We start from the raw sequence: 16647 nt of genomic DNA, 5'->3' as shown, positions 1-16647 counted from the left end.
TATATTGACTTGGAGGCTTTTTTGCACTGTTGACCTGGGACTCTAGAGCCAGGTTCATTGACTCTGTAGGTCATGCATAATAAAGCAACCAAGATCTAGAGGTGATGTTTGTTTTGGTTTCCAGCCACTGGAATGTATTAAGGTGCTTGGCAAGCAGAAAAGCACAGCTTCTGGAATTCTTTCCTTATTTCATCACAAACAACTCAGTATGAACAAAAGGTGTTCGTAGAATTCTGGGAAATCAAGTAGCCTTCTCCTTGGACTAGAAACTGCTTCAAGGTTATTTTTAATCTAAAAGACAATTTGTTCATCTATGCCTATACTGTTCTATTTGAAGCAGATTCTTGGCTGCGGTTGCTGCTATGATCACCACATGTCTGAAAAAATCTCAGGTGCCCAGGTGTTCAAGTGCTTATACTTTTAATGCTAGAGTTTAAGTTTTCCAGTTTTGATTTTTCTAAAAAAAATGCTAAGATAATTTTCAAAGTAAATGAATATATTTAGATTCAGTTCTAGATGGCTAATACCACACTGGAATAAAAAAGTGGTACAGTATGTACCTGAGCATCTGTGTCAGCCTGGGTAAAAAACTAAACTCTAGTTGAAACCTATATGCTGCATACAAGCCAGAAATGAAAGTTTTCTCTATTAATTTCAAAAGAACCAACTGTATGAAACACTTTTCTGTTTGAGGATTGTCATTTTCAGCGGAGGCACTGTTTAAACAGATAAGTGGATAAATATAGAGACACCTTGATAACTGCGGTGACAACAGAAAAGGGAGATGGAGTAGAAATAGCAGGAGAAACTTTTATCTAGGCCCTTGTCCCAGTTCCTCTGTGCTCCCTGTTTTTGATTCATCAAAGCCCACCTGTGCTGTTTAATGCCCAAATGTAAATGCCCTCCAGGAGGCAATATCCATGAGAAATCTCCAAGAAAGAGGAGCTGGAAGCCAGTGTGACCATCACAAGCTTTATTAAAGGTAAATACTTACAGGAGTTTACAGGAGTAAACATGCAGTGCTCCATGTGGCAGACAACAGGTATGTATGCTGTGTTCTGCCGTGGCATGTCCATGTCAAGGGGCTAGTTTGTAAAGCTGCTATAGCCAGGCGCAAACCAAGATGTGTGAAAAACTAGCTTACCAGTGAAATGCCCTTCCTGTGAACTCCTCAGTATCTTTGCACTTGGCGTACCTCACTGTGCATTCCCAGATAATGTCTGTGCTGTGCTGGGCATCGTTTTTTATACTAAAAGTCCATGCAGTGGTTAAACATGGCATTAGCTTGGTTCAGGGTATACATGTGCACAGGTTCTTGTACTCCTTCAGCGTTATGCCTTCCTCATGTCCCATAAAACCTGGCCAGCTCTGCTCTTCCATAGAGATATATCCAGATAAGAAGCATCTCTTTCAGCATATTTTTATCTAGACTTTCTATGTTGTTGCTCCTGTCCTCCCATTGAATGGATCGAAGGCACACTGCAGGAAAGACAACACAAGTTACTTTTTTTCTTGTTTCAGAAAATATCCTAGGATGGCATGGATCAAAGTCAAATTCCGCAGAGACACTGAAAAATAGTGCCCTTAGTTCTTTAACAACAGCAGGTGCCAGTCTGTCATGGTCAGTCATGCCATCTGTGAGACAAGATGAAACTATGGTAAGTCTGATATGAATATAATTAAAACAGAATTTCTAGACCATACTTTGAAGGCTTTGCAGTGTGTGTGTGTGTGTGTGTGTTGGGGTGAGGTGTTACATGGCAATTTGGTTTATGGTTCTTCTATCTTGGCATGGTAGTTTATGTGGTTTATTCGTTTATCTGCAAATCAGTACCTGCTGCTGGGGAGGATTGGACTAATTGCATCAAATACCATGTCCGGTTTACATCTTGAAAGATTCTGAAATATACTGTATATTTTGATACATGTATTTAGTTTATGTAATTGTTGCTTTAACAGATTCTTTGTTCCCTTCCGAAGCCTATATTCTAGGAAGATAGGAGGCTGCCTTCTACAAAGTCAGACCATTAGCTCATCCCACCTCAGTATTTTTTTAAATGCTGATCGATAGGAGCACTCTACGCATGTTGGCTGGGGAATTCTGGGAGTTGAAATCCACGTGTCTTAAAGTTGCCAAGGTTGAGAAACGCTGCTCTAAGGTTTTTGATGTAAACTTTTCCCAGGCCTGCCTACAAATGCCAAAGATTAACCCTGTATCATGCAAAGTAATATACTCCACAACTGATCTAAAATTGTACTGATCTGCCAGTAAAGGCATTTTAGAAATTTTATTAGCAAGGTACAAAATTTTAAGTGAGAAACTTTTTTTAAGGCTACAAGTTACCTGTTAACACTTGAGTTAGAATGTATGTACTTGCACTTGGTAGATCATTTCAGAGCACTTCTTGGTTGTTGTTTTAGGTCTTACGCTATCTAATTGCTATAATATGTGCTCTGGCAAGCCCTCGTTTTCTAATATTAGTACTGAAATAAATGGAATACCAATACTAATCCAGCCATAATTTTAGACACCATTTCATTTTTCTACCCCCTTTTTCCTACTCCCTCCCCAACATACTATTAGTGTTCTACCCACACTACATATATTTAGTCCTTCCTAACTACTTTTAATTTCCTTTACAAATTAGGGTTTTTTTGTGTGTGGATAGTGCTTTGATAGATAATAAGCCAGTTATGAGTTCATAGGATGGATCAAATTATTCTTGTAACTGGAAGTGTGTAAAAAATTCTAGTAAGATAATTGAGTAGATTTTGCATTTAGCAAAAATAAAATTATCAATAGTCACAGGAAAAAAAAAGGCAGAATAAATCAGGGTTAGATTTCAAACTTTTTCAAGCCACAGAACTTGTTCGTTTAAAAAAACACATTCCCAGAACTAGAACAGAATTCTAGTGATTGGCTTTGTTTAAGTAAACTTTTTGTTGTTGTTAGTCTCTCACAGGTAGAACCCTATGAAATTCTCCTAAAACATTTGGGTTATGCAGAATGCAGTTTGGAAAACCCTGGAATAGATGAATGAAGTAGATCCTGGTTTCTGTCTGATACAAAAATAGCTAGCGTTATGAATTCCAGAGGACATCATCAATAGCACAAAATAGTGGCATCTCCTATGATATGAATGTAGTAAAACGTTTCTCAGCCTGGAAATCCTCCAGAACAATTTGAATTTTTGTGAGTTCAGAAAGAGTGAGCGAGTGCTAGTCTTTCTCTTGCTATAATTAATTAAGAAGCCTTGATATTTACTGCTGTACTGTTAGGACAATGAGTGGTGCTTTCCCACAGATTGTTTTTATAGTTTTTATAGTTTTATTGTTTCTAATATTTCTGCAGTTATTTTTGGTTGTTTTTATATTTTTAACCATGTAAGCCACCCAGAGTCACAGTAGTGAGATGGGCGGCTATATAAATTAAATACATAAAAATAAATAAATATGAGCATAAACTCACAACCATAAAAATAATTAGTGATGAAGTTATTCTGTCTCTGGAAAAGATGAGAATGTTATATATGTTAATAATATGTTACTATCATGTTATATATGATAATAATACCAGTGGGCAGGAGAGTTAGGGTTAGTGTTAGGATTAAGATACATATTCAGGTTCGCTGTCAGTCCTGAAAGCTCTTTGGGGACCCTGGGCAAGTCCTCCCTCAGGCCAACATTCCCCACAGGGTTGTTGCAAGGAATTGCAGGATGGAGTGTTACATACACCTTGACCTCTGGAAGCAAAGGAAGAGTATACATCTCAATGATTAATAAAATAAATAAATAGAACATTTACATTTTAAAGTAGTGTTGGTTAAAGTTTACATATTTGTTCCTCTAGCTCACTGAATACAAATATTTTGTATGATAATAAAAGAATACAGTCACTCCTCATTTAGTGACTATCTTGGTTAGCGACCACTCACAAATATGATGGTAATAAATGGTAATAAAAATTTTCAGTTTCTGATCAATGCGACAAAAGCATTCAGTGTAAAACTGATTAAATTCTGGTCAGTTTCAGGCAGCAATGCCAGCTGGCTGGAGGGTTCTAATCAACTAATTAAGTTCAGGAGCTGAGCTTGTTAATTTATGGTTAGCACTTTTTAGGGAAGTGCTGTGCTGCAGAGAAAAGCAGCTCAGAAAGAGATTGCTTGTTTAAGCAATCCCTCCACCCTGCATTGTGGGTGGGGGAAGGGGGAAAAATGGGTCAGGCACAGGACACAGTACAAGAACTTTATCTGAAATAGACAACAGCAACCAGTGATTTTCGCAGCCTTCTCTCCCTCTCTCTGTCACGTATTCACTTAGTGACCATTTTGCTTAATGACCAAATCGTTGGACCAGAATGTGGTCACTAAACAAGGAGAGAGTGTAGTGCATGGAGCGTGGGAAGGAGTGCGATAACGGGCAGCTCTCTAATCCTCCAAGTGCTCAAGCATCCATCTGTAGTTCAGCGACATTGGGAAGACCATCCAGGTTCCAGTTCTGTGCTATAGATAAACGTTAAAGAGGTAGAGTGGTAATATGAGATGATGGAGTAAATGAGTCCCCCCCACTCTGCCCCCAGGGTTCCATCTTAAGCGTACTTAAAATCTTATTGTTTAAATATGTAAATCTTAGTGATTATTTAAATCTTAGTGATTGACTCTTGGATTAGCAGACATGAATAATTGTGGGATAATGTTTTGACTATCCTTTCCATTTATTTGCTGCAGTGAAGCAGGTATCAATAGAAAAATATCAAGGTAAGATTAAGGTGCTGTTTTTCTGCTGAATTATTTTGAAAAGGAACCTTGAATTATGAATTGAGGTTGAAATTTTGTGGCATATTTCAGGTGGCTTCTGGGGAGTCAGTCACGTCATGTCTGCTACGTAAATTGTGTGTCCTGTTTGTGGAGGTGACACTTGCAGATGGAAGTTATTGCTCAGCCTTCAGTTTGAGAAAATAAACCCTTCACAGATTATGAATGGCATTTATACTTAGGAGCGCTTAAGCTACAGGCATTTGACTGATAGAAGAATTGCCTTTATAATGCAATATTTTCTCTGATTGTCAGCACGCTAATGGCCTTCATTTTTATTTCTTATTTTCTTCCGTAGATTTGGCAGTGTAGTTGTTTTATGCCTTTTTACTTCATAAAAAACTAATTATATTGACTAGATGAATATGTTTACTGCTTCTGGAGGAGTTAGCAGCCTTTCATACAGCTGGCCTTTTCTAACTCCTGCCCAGTAAACTTAGTGAGTGTTTTCTGGGCATTCCTACCACCTTGACTCCTTTTTAGAACTGTTTATGGATCTACCTCCGCACCTCCAACTGCTTAGCCTCCATGTTCTTCGCCATTGTGTTGATCACAATTTCCAAGCCTTTTTTCTGCTTCTACTGAGACTTCTTTGAAAGTTACAGTAACTGAACTGCAGCTGTAAGGTCTATTCTTGGAAAATTAAATAGTATTGGCATAAGTACCACCTAATGGCTGTGCTATTGCAATGGTGACATACTGAAATTGTTTTTAAAGAATGTATTACAAAGAACTAAACATTAAAAATATAAAAAAACAAACTTTAAAAATATACATATTCTAATAGATACTGGCAGATTAACCATAATCTAATTGCTTGAAGCATATGGAGACAAAGTAAACAAACAAACAAATAAAGGGTAAGGACAAGATATATATACTGATGGCAAGAGACCCCAAATATATTTTTCTGGTGTTTTTGAATAGCTATTAAAAAGTATAGGGTATAAACTGGAGCTGAAGGCTGGATGTACAGTAGTTCTCAACATGTTTGTGGCTTCCAAAGCAGAGGCGTCTGCAGGAGAGTCAAAAAAGTCGATATAGTGGCCACAACCATGCAGTCAAAGCCCCTCTCCTTTTTTACATGTGTTGTATCACAACACACAATGACAGGGCTTCGATGGTATGGTTGTGGCTACCATCCTGCTTATTTCCACAGGAAGGTTTTGCTTAGTATTTGGTTTTATTCTGAAATTCATTAAAGTTTGTTGCTGTGAATCACATCTCTGTTAATCAGAGATAATAGACTGGGGTGGGAGGAGGATTCATTGTTTTTTTGGCAGACACCCAACATACACATATTGCAAATAAGATTTAAACAAAATGAGGCTTAACTGGTGCATTGAAACAGAATGAATTCCTGAGGGAATTGACTGACCCACCGGCATATTACGAAGGTAGATGCCCTTTTCTCTCCATGCAAATATTTGTTAGATTTTGAATTATTTTTTTTGTATTCAGGAGAAGGACTGTGTATGTATTGCTATTGTTCTATTTATTATTTGTGGTGAAAGTGGGAGATATAAATATGTTTCCTCATTTTGAAGAAAGATGGACTGGAACATTTTTTTTTAAATGTTGGGTGGAATGAAAGGTGTTTAAGGAAGATTTCTCCATGTGTCCCCATGTGTCCCCAGCAGCTTAAGGCAAACTGCCAGTTCACGTGGCCATTTGGGATAATTAATGAGATGTTTCCCACCTTATCTAAACCTCCATGCAAGTGATGTCAGGAGGCTTCTAAAGGAGGCAAGATTCCAGTCTTCCCTCTAACTCCTTAGGTTTGCTTGAGGGCTCATGGGATTTGCAGGCAGGACAATATACATCTGGTTCCTTATGCACATGGACATTATGGATCTTTTATATCCTCCCCTGTATCAGATAATGGGCTTTTCTTTATGTTACCATTACCATCTAGATCAGTGTTTCTCAACCTTGGCAATTTTAAGATGTCTGGACTTCAACTCCCAGAATTCCCCATATTGGCTGGGGAATTCTGGGAATTGAAGTCCAGACATTTTAAAGTTGCTAAGGTTGAGAAACACTGATGTAGATAATTCCTTTGCAAGCAACTTTGGCAGGCATTGAATAAGTAACCATAAACTCAAGTGTGTGTGCAGTTGAAATGAGGCAAATGTTTGCAAAGGAAAATGCTTTTGAGGATGCTAGATTGTGTTGATGGTTTTCTTCGTCTTTTTTTAAATTGAAAATAGAGCTTGTGAAGGGGGGAAATCATTTTCAAATTGTCTGGATATTTTCCTTTTTAAAAAAGAGACAGACAAATCCTATTTCCTCATTCGATGCTGCTTCCCCGTTTTTGTTAATGTATAGGTTTCGTTCTGTATTAAGATATACTTGCACAGATGCTTCTTAATAAATTAGAGATCAGATTGTGCAGTATAATATAATAATGGAATGTAACCATCTCAAGAATGGTCCCTGTAGTTCACCAAGAGATAAGCTCAATTTAGGGGTGTCTTTATCTTTCTGAAACTATACTTATTTAATTAAGAGACTGATTGGTGGAAGCGTTTGTGAGCAGTGGTTGAGAATGTCGGTTAGCAAAGTTGGATGGTAGGGCTATTTTATAAATTTTATTAGAAAATGTAGACGGGTATTATGTTGATAGATCTAAGATTTTGTAGTTGTACAAGTGCTACTTTTCTTGTGTTTTATTATTTATTTGTGTAATTTTTACTATAGTTAGTTTTTATGTGCTAATTTTGATTGTGATTAGATCACAATAATAAATACATTTTCTGATTGCTTTCTTTTCTATATATTATCATTCTGTCTGTCTATCTGTTCAGTTGTGTCCGACTCTCGGTCATTTTGTGGATCAACGCTCTCCATGCCTTTCTATCTTTTACAGCTTCCTTTAGTTCCATCAAAGTCATTCCAGTGTCCCTTCTGATGGTGTCAAGCCAGTGAGTCCTAGGGCAGCCCCTTCTTCTTTTACCCCAACCAATCCCAGCATAATTGTCCTTTTGAGTGAGTCGGCTTGCATAACACGACCGAAGTATGACAGTTTTTGTTTGGTGATCTTGGCTTCCAGGGATATTTTTGGTTTGACTGTGTCTAGGACTTCCTTGTTGGTAATCTTCGCTGTCCATGAGATGCATAGTAGTTGTCTCCGGCACCACAATTCGAATGCATCTATCTTTCTCCTATCTGCCTTCCTCAAAGTCCAAGTTTCACAACCATATGTAGCTATTGGATATATGATCATATTAACTAGTCTGTATTTGGTTGGGAGGCTGATATCTTTATTCTTCCAGATGTTAATTATACTGGTCATTGCTGTTCTTCCAAGTGCTATGCATCTTCTGATCTCCAGGCTGCAGTCACCCTTTTGATCAATTTTAGAGCCAAGGAAGTTAAACTCCTTAACTGCTTCAATTATCTCATTGCTGATCTTAACACTGACTTGCATGTTCTCTGCCATTGTCATTATCTTTGTTTACTTGTTGTTAAGGCACAATCCAAGTTTTTCACTTTCATATTTGACTATTAGGATTAGCCGTTCTAGATCTTCTTTACTTTCCACCAGCAGTGTTGTATCATCTGCATAATGAAGGTTGTTGATGTTCCTACCAATTTTTACCCCAATATTAGATTCTTCCAGATGTGCCTTTCTCATAACCACTTCTGCGTACATGTTGAATAATGAAGGTGATAGAATACAACCCTGACGAGTGCCTTTTCAAATTTTGAACCATTCTGTGTCTCCATATGCTGTCCTTACAGTTGCTTCTTGATCAGAGTACAGAGATCGTATCAGTTGGACGAGGTGTGATGATATTCCCATTTTTTTCAAGCACTTCCAGAGCTTGTCATGATCGACACAGTCAAAAGCTTTTGTATACAGTAGTCAAGCGCATGTAGAGGTCTTTTTGGAACTCCCTTGCCTTTTTCACCATCCATCGAAGGTTGGCTATGTGATCACATGTTCTTCTTCCTTTTTGGAATCCAGCTTGTACATCTGGTAACTCTCTTTCGATGGTTGAATTCATACTTTGTTGGATGATCTTCAAGAGAATTTTACTCGCATGTGGTATTGAGGCGATGGTGCGATAGTTTGAACAGACTTTTGTGTCACCTTTCTTCAGGTATTGGAATAAATACTGACCTTTTCCAATCTTTTGGCCATTGACCAGTCTTCCATACACTCTGACATAATGCTGTCAATGCTTTTGTTGGCAGTGGTCTCAGTAGCTCTGCTGGTGTTCCATCAACTCCAGGGGCTTTGCGGTTTGACATCTGACTAGTCAAACTGCATTCTACTTCCTCCTCCAGGATATCAGGTTCCAGCTCCGGCAGGTCGTCTTCTCCTCCTGTGCCTTGGCTTTGATTTTTGTTTATGTAAAGTTGCTCTGTGTCATGAGCACTGATGGTGAGCAGGAGGGGGCCCCTATCCAGGGTGGAAAACACATGCGTAGTAGCGAGAATTTGAGCTGTCATTCAAAGAAACCTAGAACAGACCCGCCTTGACTTTTGGGGTTTATCTGTATGGGTTTTCTCACGCTTCTTCAGTTTGTTAGGATTTTCTGTCTAATGTAGCAGTAATAAAACACTAGAGACCTATTCCTCGTCTCGGCATGGTTCCTGCTTGTTAGGACATCAATCCTAACAAACTGAAGAAGTGTGGGAAAACCCATACAGATAAACCCCAAAAGTCAAGGCGGGTCTGTTCTGTGTCTCTTTGAATGACAGCTCAAATTCTCGCTACTACGCATGCGTTTTCCCCCCCTGGATAGGGGCCCCCTCCTGCTCACCATCAGTGCTCATGACACTCTGTGTATTCCCGCCATCTTTCTCTGATTGCTTGTTGGTCGTGTAATTCCTGTCCATCATGTCCACTGACTGTTGCCTTTCTTGCCATAAAAGGAGTTCTGACCTTCTTCACATAAGGAAAACACTCTCTTGTATGTCCCTTCTGGACTGCTTCCTCCTGTTTCCTGCATTGCTCAGCCCAAAATTCCTCTTTGTCTGTCCTCGCTTCTCCCTGAAACTTTGCATTTAATCTCTGTACTTCTTCCCTATCACCAACAGCTTGGTACCATGTCTGTTGCATTTTTGAGCTGATCCATAATGTTTTTTGGCAGAGAGTACTGGAGTAGGTCGGCAGGTCTTTTTTGAACGGCTATGGAAAGCAAAGAAACCTTAATATATTTAGGAATTATCAGTGATAATATTATCATTATCACACTGATAGTTCCTGAATATATTAAGGTTTCTTTGCTTTCCATATTGTTCAAGTGTACGTCTTGAAAAAACTGCTTTTTAAGTTCAACCTCCTCCTGTTTGTTATATATGTTTAAAAATATAATGATTTTTAAAAGATACTGCATTATAAGAATGAATTTGATTTTACTGGCCACAATTTAAATTAGTGGTATGTATCAAATCCTAACCAACAGATCCAATCCTGAACAAGAAACACTAATGACTTATGACTTGTATACATCATTGTGGATCATTGTGACAACAGAAGTGCAACTTGTCCTGCCCATAAAAGTATCCCCTTTTTTAAAAAAAACAGACCAGCTCCTTTCTAACCTCAGGTGTGACGATTATTTGCCTTTATCTCTTTTCACATCATAGCTCAATTTTCTGTCTTGCTCTGCTTTTTACTCTAGCAATCATATATTTAACTTTTCCATTCCTCTCCCTATATTTCTCATTCCTTTCTTCTTTATTTCATCACCTCTTCTCCTATCACTGCTAAATCATTCAGCTCCTTATCAAATCTGTGGCTTTCATTTCTTTGTGTTATGATTCTGATGTCCTTAGTTCTCCGGCTGTTTTCCTCTGCTTATTCAGTCATCTGTAACTTTCGATGATAGTACATGTTAATTATCCAGTCTCCTAATTTCCTTCTGTTTTGATCTACATAGTCAGGTTGAAGGCATTGCTTTCTATTGTTAGAGTGCAATCAGTTTTCCAAGGGATCAAAAATCATGTGGGACAACCCTAGTACATCAGGCCAAAATGTTCTAGCAGAGTCTTCTCTCTAATGGTGCTAGAGTTTTATATGGCATCTTGCCACTCAGGTTCTCTCCTAGGGACACCGTCATATTCTTCCCAGGTAAGTAGCATGGCAGTGGTGTTCCATAGTATGAATGCATTGTTCTGTCTTCTAATCTTTGGAGTAAAAGAAAAAGAGAAAGAAAGACTCCTTTAAATGTACTGATTGTTTAAAGCAGTGTGGTTTTATTTTGATCTGTCTTACCAAAAGAATACTGTTAAGACACCTCAACTTGATTAAACTGAAATGTCCAAGAACCCTCACTACTAAGTTGCATGCATTTGTCAAGCAAAGAATTGTGTGAGTCAGCATTTTGTTGTGCCTTGTAGTTGATGTAAAATCTAAACATTTCTTTATAGCAAATAACTAATAAACATGTTGGGTCAACATTGTTTGTCTGTGCAGATTAAATAGCATGACACATTCACTGTGTAACAGAGACATTAAAGGATTTCTTATTGTGGTCTGTCTTTCTCCATTACTGATTGAGTGATGAAATCCTTTATTGACTACATACTTGTGCAGATGTTGTTACCCTACAGTGATATGTACAGCTAAATTAATAATTGGCAGTATGGTACTGTTCTAAGCTTATTGCTATTGAACCACTCAAATATAACATCTGTCACAGTCAATTAAAAAGTTCCCAGGTGAGGTATGCTTAGTGCAAATGATTAAGTGCACAATTATACTAAAAGTAGAGCTAAATTATACTAAGTATACTACACATCTATTGATAGAAATCACATTGTATAATCTAATTTTGACTTTCATAGCTTGCAAGTATAATTACTATTATAACCTTGTTTGCATAGATATTTTAGGGTGATGCAGATAAGTTTCTGTTTTTGATTTGTCTTATGAAAGCATGTTGTATGCTTACTGTTCATGATGCCCCAAACCGTTAAAATGAAACCCCTTTTTATATATAATAATTCCAAAATGTTTGTACAGTGTGTATAGAAGGTAGACTCTAGTTCTTTGCAAAGAATATTGCAATCATATTGAACTAAATAGAATTTATTTTGTCTGTTTTTTATATTCTTAATCAATTTAGGTGCTTTAAGAATTACCTCCTAGCCTGGTATTTGAACAGTGGTAAAAGTTCTAGTTTCCATATTGTGCAATATGACAGTGCTATGCTCAAGTGACTGTTACAGAAGACAGACCTTCTGCTCTTATTCCTTGATTTTATTAAATTGTTGCTAACTAATGGATGGTTATTCAACTGCTGTATATATAAAACATCCATGGATATTCTTCAGTGAAATCAGATCTGGGGGTTTGCCTATGATGGTTCTCAGGATAACTTCTAGGTATCAGTCAGGTAAGGGTTCTAGGAATCAATTGGTGGTGTGTGGAGATGAACTTGAGACATTTGTATTCTTTTGTAAAGAAGAAAATGAAAACTTTGTGATAATGAGAAGCTCAACAGATTAAATAGATCTTTCCCTTCCCTTCCCTTCCCTTCCCTTCCCTTTTTAATTTTTTAAATTTAAACTTCAAAAACTTTACAATTAACATTTCTTTTTTAAATGTAATGTAATACACACAGACACACACACACAGACACACACTAAATAGCAATATAACAATATGACCTATTACTATGATCTGAAAGAACTGTATCATTTAAAAAAAGAAATACATTCTATATTAAAAAACCCAATATTTTGAAGCACCCCCCAAAACTCTATATCAACTACCTAACCCCTCCAAAAAACAAAGAGAAAAAACAATAATTAAAAATGAAAAAAGAAAAGCCTAAACTAAACTAGGAGGTCAAGATAACAAAGCAAAACACCTAAATACCTATTTTTTTTAATTGAAAGATGGAATTGGGAGATTCTGCCCTTGATTAGGCCTTAAGTAAGAAATGGATGAATATTGGAATATTTCTGTAGTCCAGCTTTCCAAAAACTTGTCTAGAAAAAGATTTATCTTTCATTTATTCTGAAAACAACAACTTACCGCTGCTACAAAAAACTGGTTATGTAGTAGAGTTGTGCTGTAATATAAATTATGGCACAGGAAAAACTTTAGCTTTGCTTTAGCTAGCTTTCAAATTAGTTTTCTTAAAAAAATAATGCAGACCAATAGACTTAGTGCTGGTCAATTTTTTCCTTATTTGATGGCAAAATGTACTTTTGATCCAGATGGTGCAGAAAAAAAAAATTCTTGTGAGACAAACTCTTTAAAGAACTGAAAAGAAAAATATGAAAAATCACAAATAGACTTCGTGATTTATTATTTATTGGTCAGTGATCATTTAAAGTAATGAAGTAGCAGCCTTTTTATGATTCATGTTTTCTTTACAATATTGTTTAGGGGTCACCTTGGCTTGAGGGCAGTTCCTGTACTGCATTTTCAGCATTTCTTCTGAAATCCCTTGGAGTAGTAGTGTTTTTAAATTTCTCTTTTATTTTTTTTTGCTCTATATTTTTCTTTTCTTTTTAAAGTTTTCCATAATTTTTAATTTTCTTATTTTTCACTTTTTCTACTTATGATTTTTTGTATTTTCTACTATAACAAATTTGTCTCATACGATTTTTTAATAATTTCTACTATAACAAGTTTATCTCATACGATTTTTTAATAATCTTTTTTTCTTCTTTTCCCTTAACCTATACAAAGGTTGCGTTTGCAGGGTTTTTTTCACTTACACGATCTTTAGTTGTTTTGTCAATTATAAAAAGCTTTTGATGCTCTTTCAACATGGGTCGGATACTTATACCAAACAGAATAAAGGCAGGGTTATCTTGAGTATCTTTTGCACTCTTTCTTCTTTCCCAGGACTGAGTTGCTGTTTACTTTTATTTTGGCAAAGTGGCAAACTTGTTGAGAAAACAAGCCTGGAGGAAAGAAGAATTTCTATAAGGCATTTAAAATTCTAGGTTTGTTATTTAATTAAAAAAAGTTTTCCCATGCTGGAAAACTTTTAACATGGTATTGGAATCCTTTTCCTATCCAGTGCTGAGTTAGATATTCTTCCAAATGTTAGCTCAGTGTACATCTTGGAAAAGGGCAAAGCAACCAGCAACTTTAGCAACATTTCTTAAATTGCAAGGAATTTGTACTGTTGGAGCATTGGCTACCAACGTAAGCAGCCGATGCGTGCTAAATTAACAGCATACTTTTCCCATTCACTGGAAATTACACGGAGATTGGGGATCGAGCTGGAACAAGGAAGTGGGATTGAGACTTTTACGGACACTACTAATCCCTAGCGCCATTCTGCCTGCTAGGGAGGAGCTAGCAATGTAGCTGAAAACAGCAGTGCTGTTTGTAAGTTCACTGAGCTTGCGCTGGATGATAAGTAAGCCAGCCGTAGGAACATTGCCTGTAAGTTTTGAAGTCACTTTTGATATGTTCTCTCTCCTGGTCCACTTGATTCCCTTTTCCTTTTTTATATTAAAATATGTTTAATGCTTTATGTTCAATAAATTAGATTTATCTAATTAAAGAATTAGATCATGTGCTGTTTTTATTGTCATGTATGGAGTTAGGTTGTGTAAAAGATTTACCTTCTGGCACTATGGAAAGTGAAATAGATTATTTACCTAAGCGATGCTCATGTGCAAGAGTATATTGTCCTATTGGCATATAGCAGGGGAAGAAAATGGTTCATTTTCCAAAACCATTAGTTATCTAGCTATATTTAATGTAGACGTGTTTTTGTAGTTAATCTTATACTTCTGTAATTACTTTTCTAGTAAGATACTAATATTATTTAAATGAATATGTGGATTACCTGTAACATTTACAACCCTATTATTTTTCAATAGTAGCTTATTTTCACACGGTAGATTTATGGAAATGAATTGTATTCAGTATAACTGATTCAGAGTTATGTAATGGTGCCTGACTGACTGGTAAAATGTAGATGGAAAAGCTCCTTCAAATTGTGGGTTTGTTCAGTTTCAAGAGCAGTTGCTACAATGGAACCACTGTATTTTTAACAAATGTAAGGGCACCAAAATATCCCATGTACTGATATCACTTCAAAAAGCTAATTAGGCTGACTGAAGTATTTTAATGAATGTATCTATTCTGCCAACCCTAGGGAAGAATAAGCTGGACAATCAAATAATTGATGGCTTGAATATTCTGAATAATGATTCTGATAATGGAATGGAAATTTCAAATTTATAAAAAAATCAATTTTATAAAATTAAATACACTTACTTTTAGATAAAATTTGTAATCAAGAAGCAATAAATACTATGTTTAACTTAAGTAATCAGTGCAGCATTTGTATCTGAAACACTAGCCTATGTGTGTGAAAAATGAGCAGATGTGCATTTGTCATTATCTTCAACATAAGACGAAAGAGTGCATTACAATCTTATACTTGGTATTGGTCTATTTTTAACACAGTTGAAAGAGTTTAACAAAATGTGACAAACCCACTTTTAATGTTTTAGGTATCTGGCTCTATATATATTAACTTCACCCCACATGGTTTAGAAGGAGAAGAACACATGTACAGTATACATATTGACATGAATAAGATTATTTCATTTTAGAGGTTTGGTGGTTCTATTGGTAAAGCTCAGATTCATTCCGATGATTCCTTTTATGGCTTAACACTGGAGAACCCATTAATATTCACTGGTATTTCTAATTAAGCTTTCCTGAACTCAGTGCTCTCAAGATGTGTTGAAGTCACAGTTTCTATAATTCCCAGCAAACATATTGCCCTGTTCCATACATATAGAATGCATGAGGTCTATGGTAGTTGGTTAGTTTTGAGTGAATTGTTTGGAAGTAATCATAGTGTTTTTAGAGAATGCTGTAATTAAGCAAATAATACATTATTTGAATGTATGCCATATTGTTCCAGATGACAATACAATTATATTCTGTTTTTTAGCATACAACTCGTGAATTGATTCTGGTTGAAGATGAGGTGACAGACACCGAGGAGAATGAAGAGGATGATTTAGGAGTCATGGACGATCAGCGTAGTATAATCCTTCATCTTATCTCACAGTTGAAACTTGGGATGGATCTAACCAGGGTATGTAGCTCAGCCCTTTTTAGAAATTAAATATGCTTTGTTTCAAACTTTCTCATTTGACTTTGCTGCATACCTGTGATACTTGCTATCATGATGTTTGCTGCTTCTTCAAAAACTGCCTTTTTGCTTTAACTACACACACAGACACACACAGACACACTCACATCTTCTTTAAGCAGGCAGTATGTTGTTTCAGGGATAGAAAGCTTTTACATTCAGTCTCACTATAATGTGAAAGTAATCATTCTTCTTCACAACTCACAGTCCTGGAATCAAAAACTGGCTTTTTTATATTTCTAACCTGCTCTTGGGAAGTGGCTAGATCCTTGCTATTGAGAGATACGCACTTATAGAAAGAAAATTCACAGAGAACTATAAACTAGATTGTTGGCATCCTACTTTTTAAAAACATGAAGTCATGAAGCACATGTTTGTGGGAAATGGAGAAAACTTCTAACCTTGAATTTTTTGACAATTCCCTCATTGTTAATCCATTTTGTTGTTTATTCGTTTAGTCGCTTCCGACTCTTCGTGACTTCGTGGACCAGCCCACGCCAGAGCTTCCTGTCGGTCGTCAACACCCCCAGCTCCCCCAGGGACGAGTCCGTCACCTCTAGAATATCATCCATCCACCTTGCCCTTGGTCGGCCCCTCTTCCTTTTGCCTTCCACTCTCCCTAGCATCAACATCTTCTCCAGGGTGTCCTGTCTTCTCATGATGTGGCCAAAGTATTTCAGTTTTGCCTTTAATATCATTCCCTCAAGTGAGCAGTCTGGCTTTATTTCCTG

General features: G+C 36.8%; 1 protein-coding gene and 1 long non-coding RNA gene across 4 annotated transcripts in view; one reads left to right on the top strand and one right to left on the bottom strand.

The window, feature by feature from the left end:
- The window catches only part of LOC134497916 (uncharacterized), an 854438-nt gene that overhangs the window by 95389 nt on the left and 742402 nt on the right, over positions 1-16647 (bottom strand). The gene's annotated exons all lie outside the window — the stretch shown is intronic.
- OSBPL10 (oxysterol binding protein like 10) overlaps positions 1-16647 on the top strand; it is a 75945-nt gene that overhangs the window by 43673 nt on the left and 15625 nt on the right. For both annotated transcript variants that reach the window (XM_063303924.1, XM_063303925.1), the window contains exons 6-7: positions 1522-1658; positions 15713-15859. In XM_063303924.1, coding sequence (XP_063159994.1) covers positions 1522-1658; positions 15713-15859 — 284 coding nt within the window. The remainder of the gene's footprint in view (positions 1-1521; positions 1659-15712; positions 15860-16647) is intronic.

This window comes from Candoia aspera, chromosome 4, assembly GCF_035149785.1.
Source record: "Candoia aspera isolate rCanAsp1 chromosome 4, rCanAsp1.hap2, whole genome shotgun sequence".
In the NCBI taxonomy this organism is placed as follows: Eukaryota; Metazoa; Chordata; class Lepidosauria; order Squamata; family Boidae; genus Candoia; species Candoia aspera.
The sequence above is the reverse complement of the archived record's forward strand: the minus strand, read 5'-3'. Positions and strand labels throughout refer to the sequence as shown.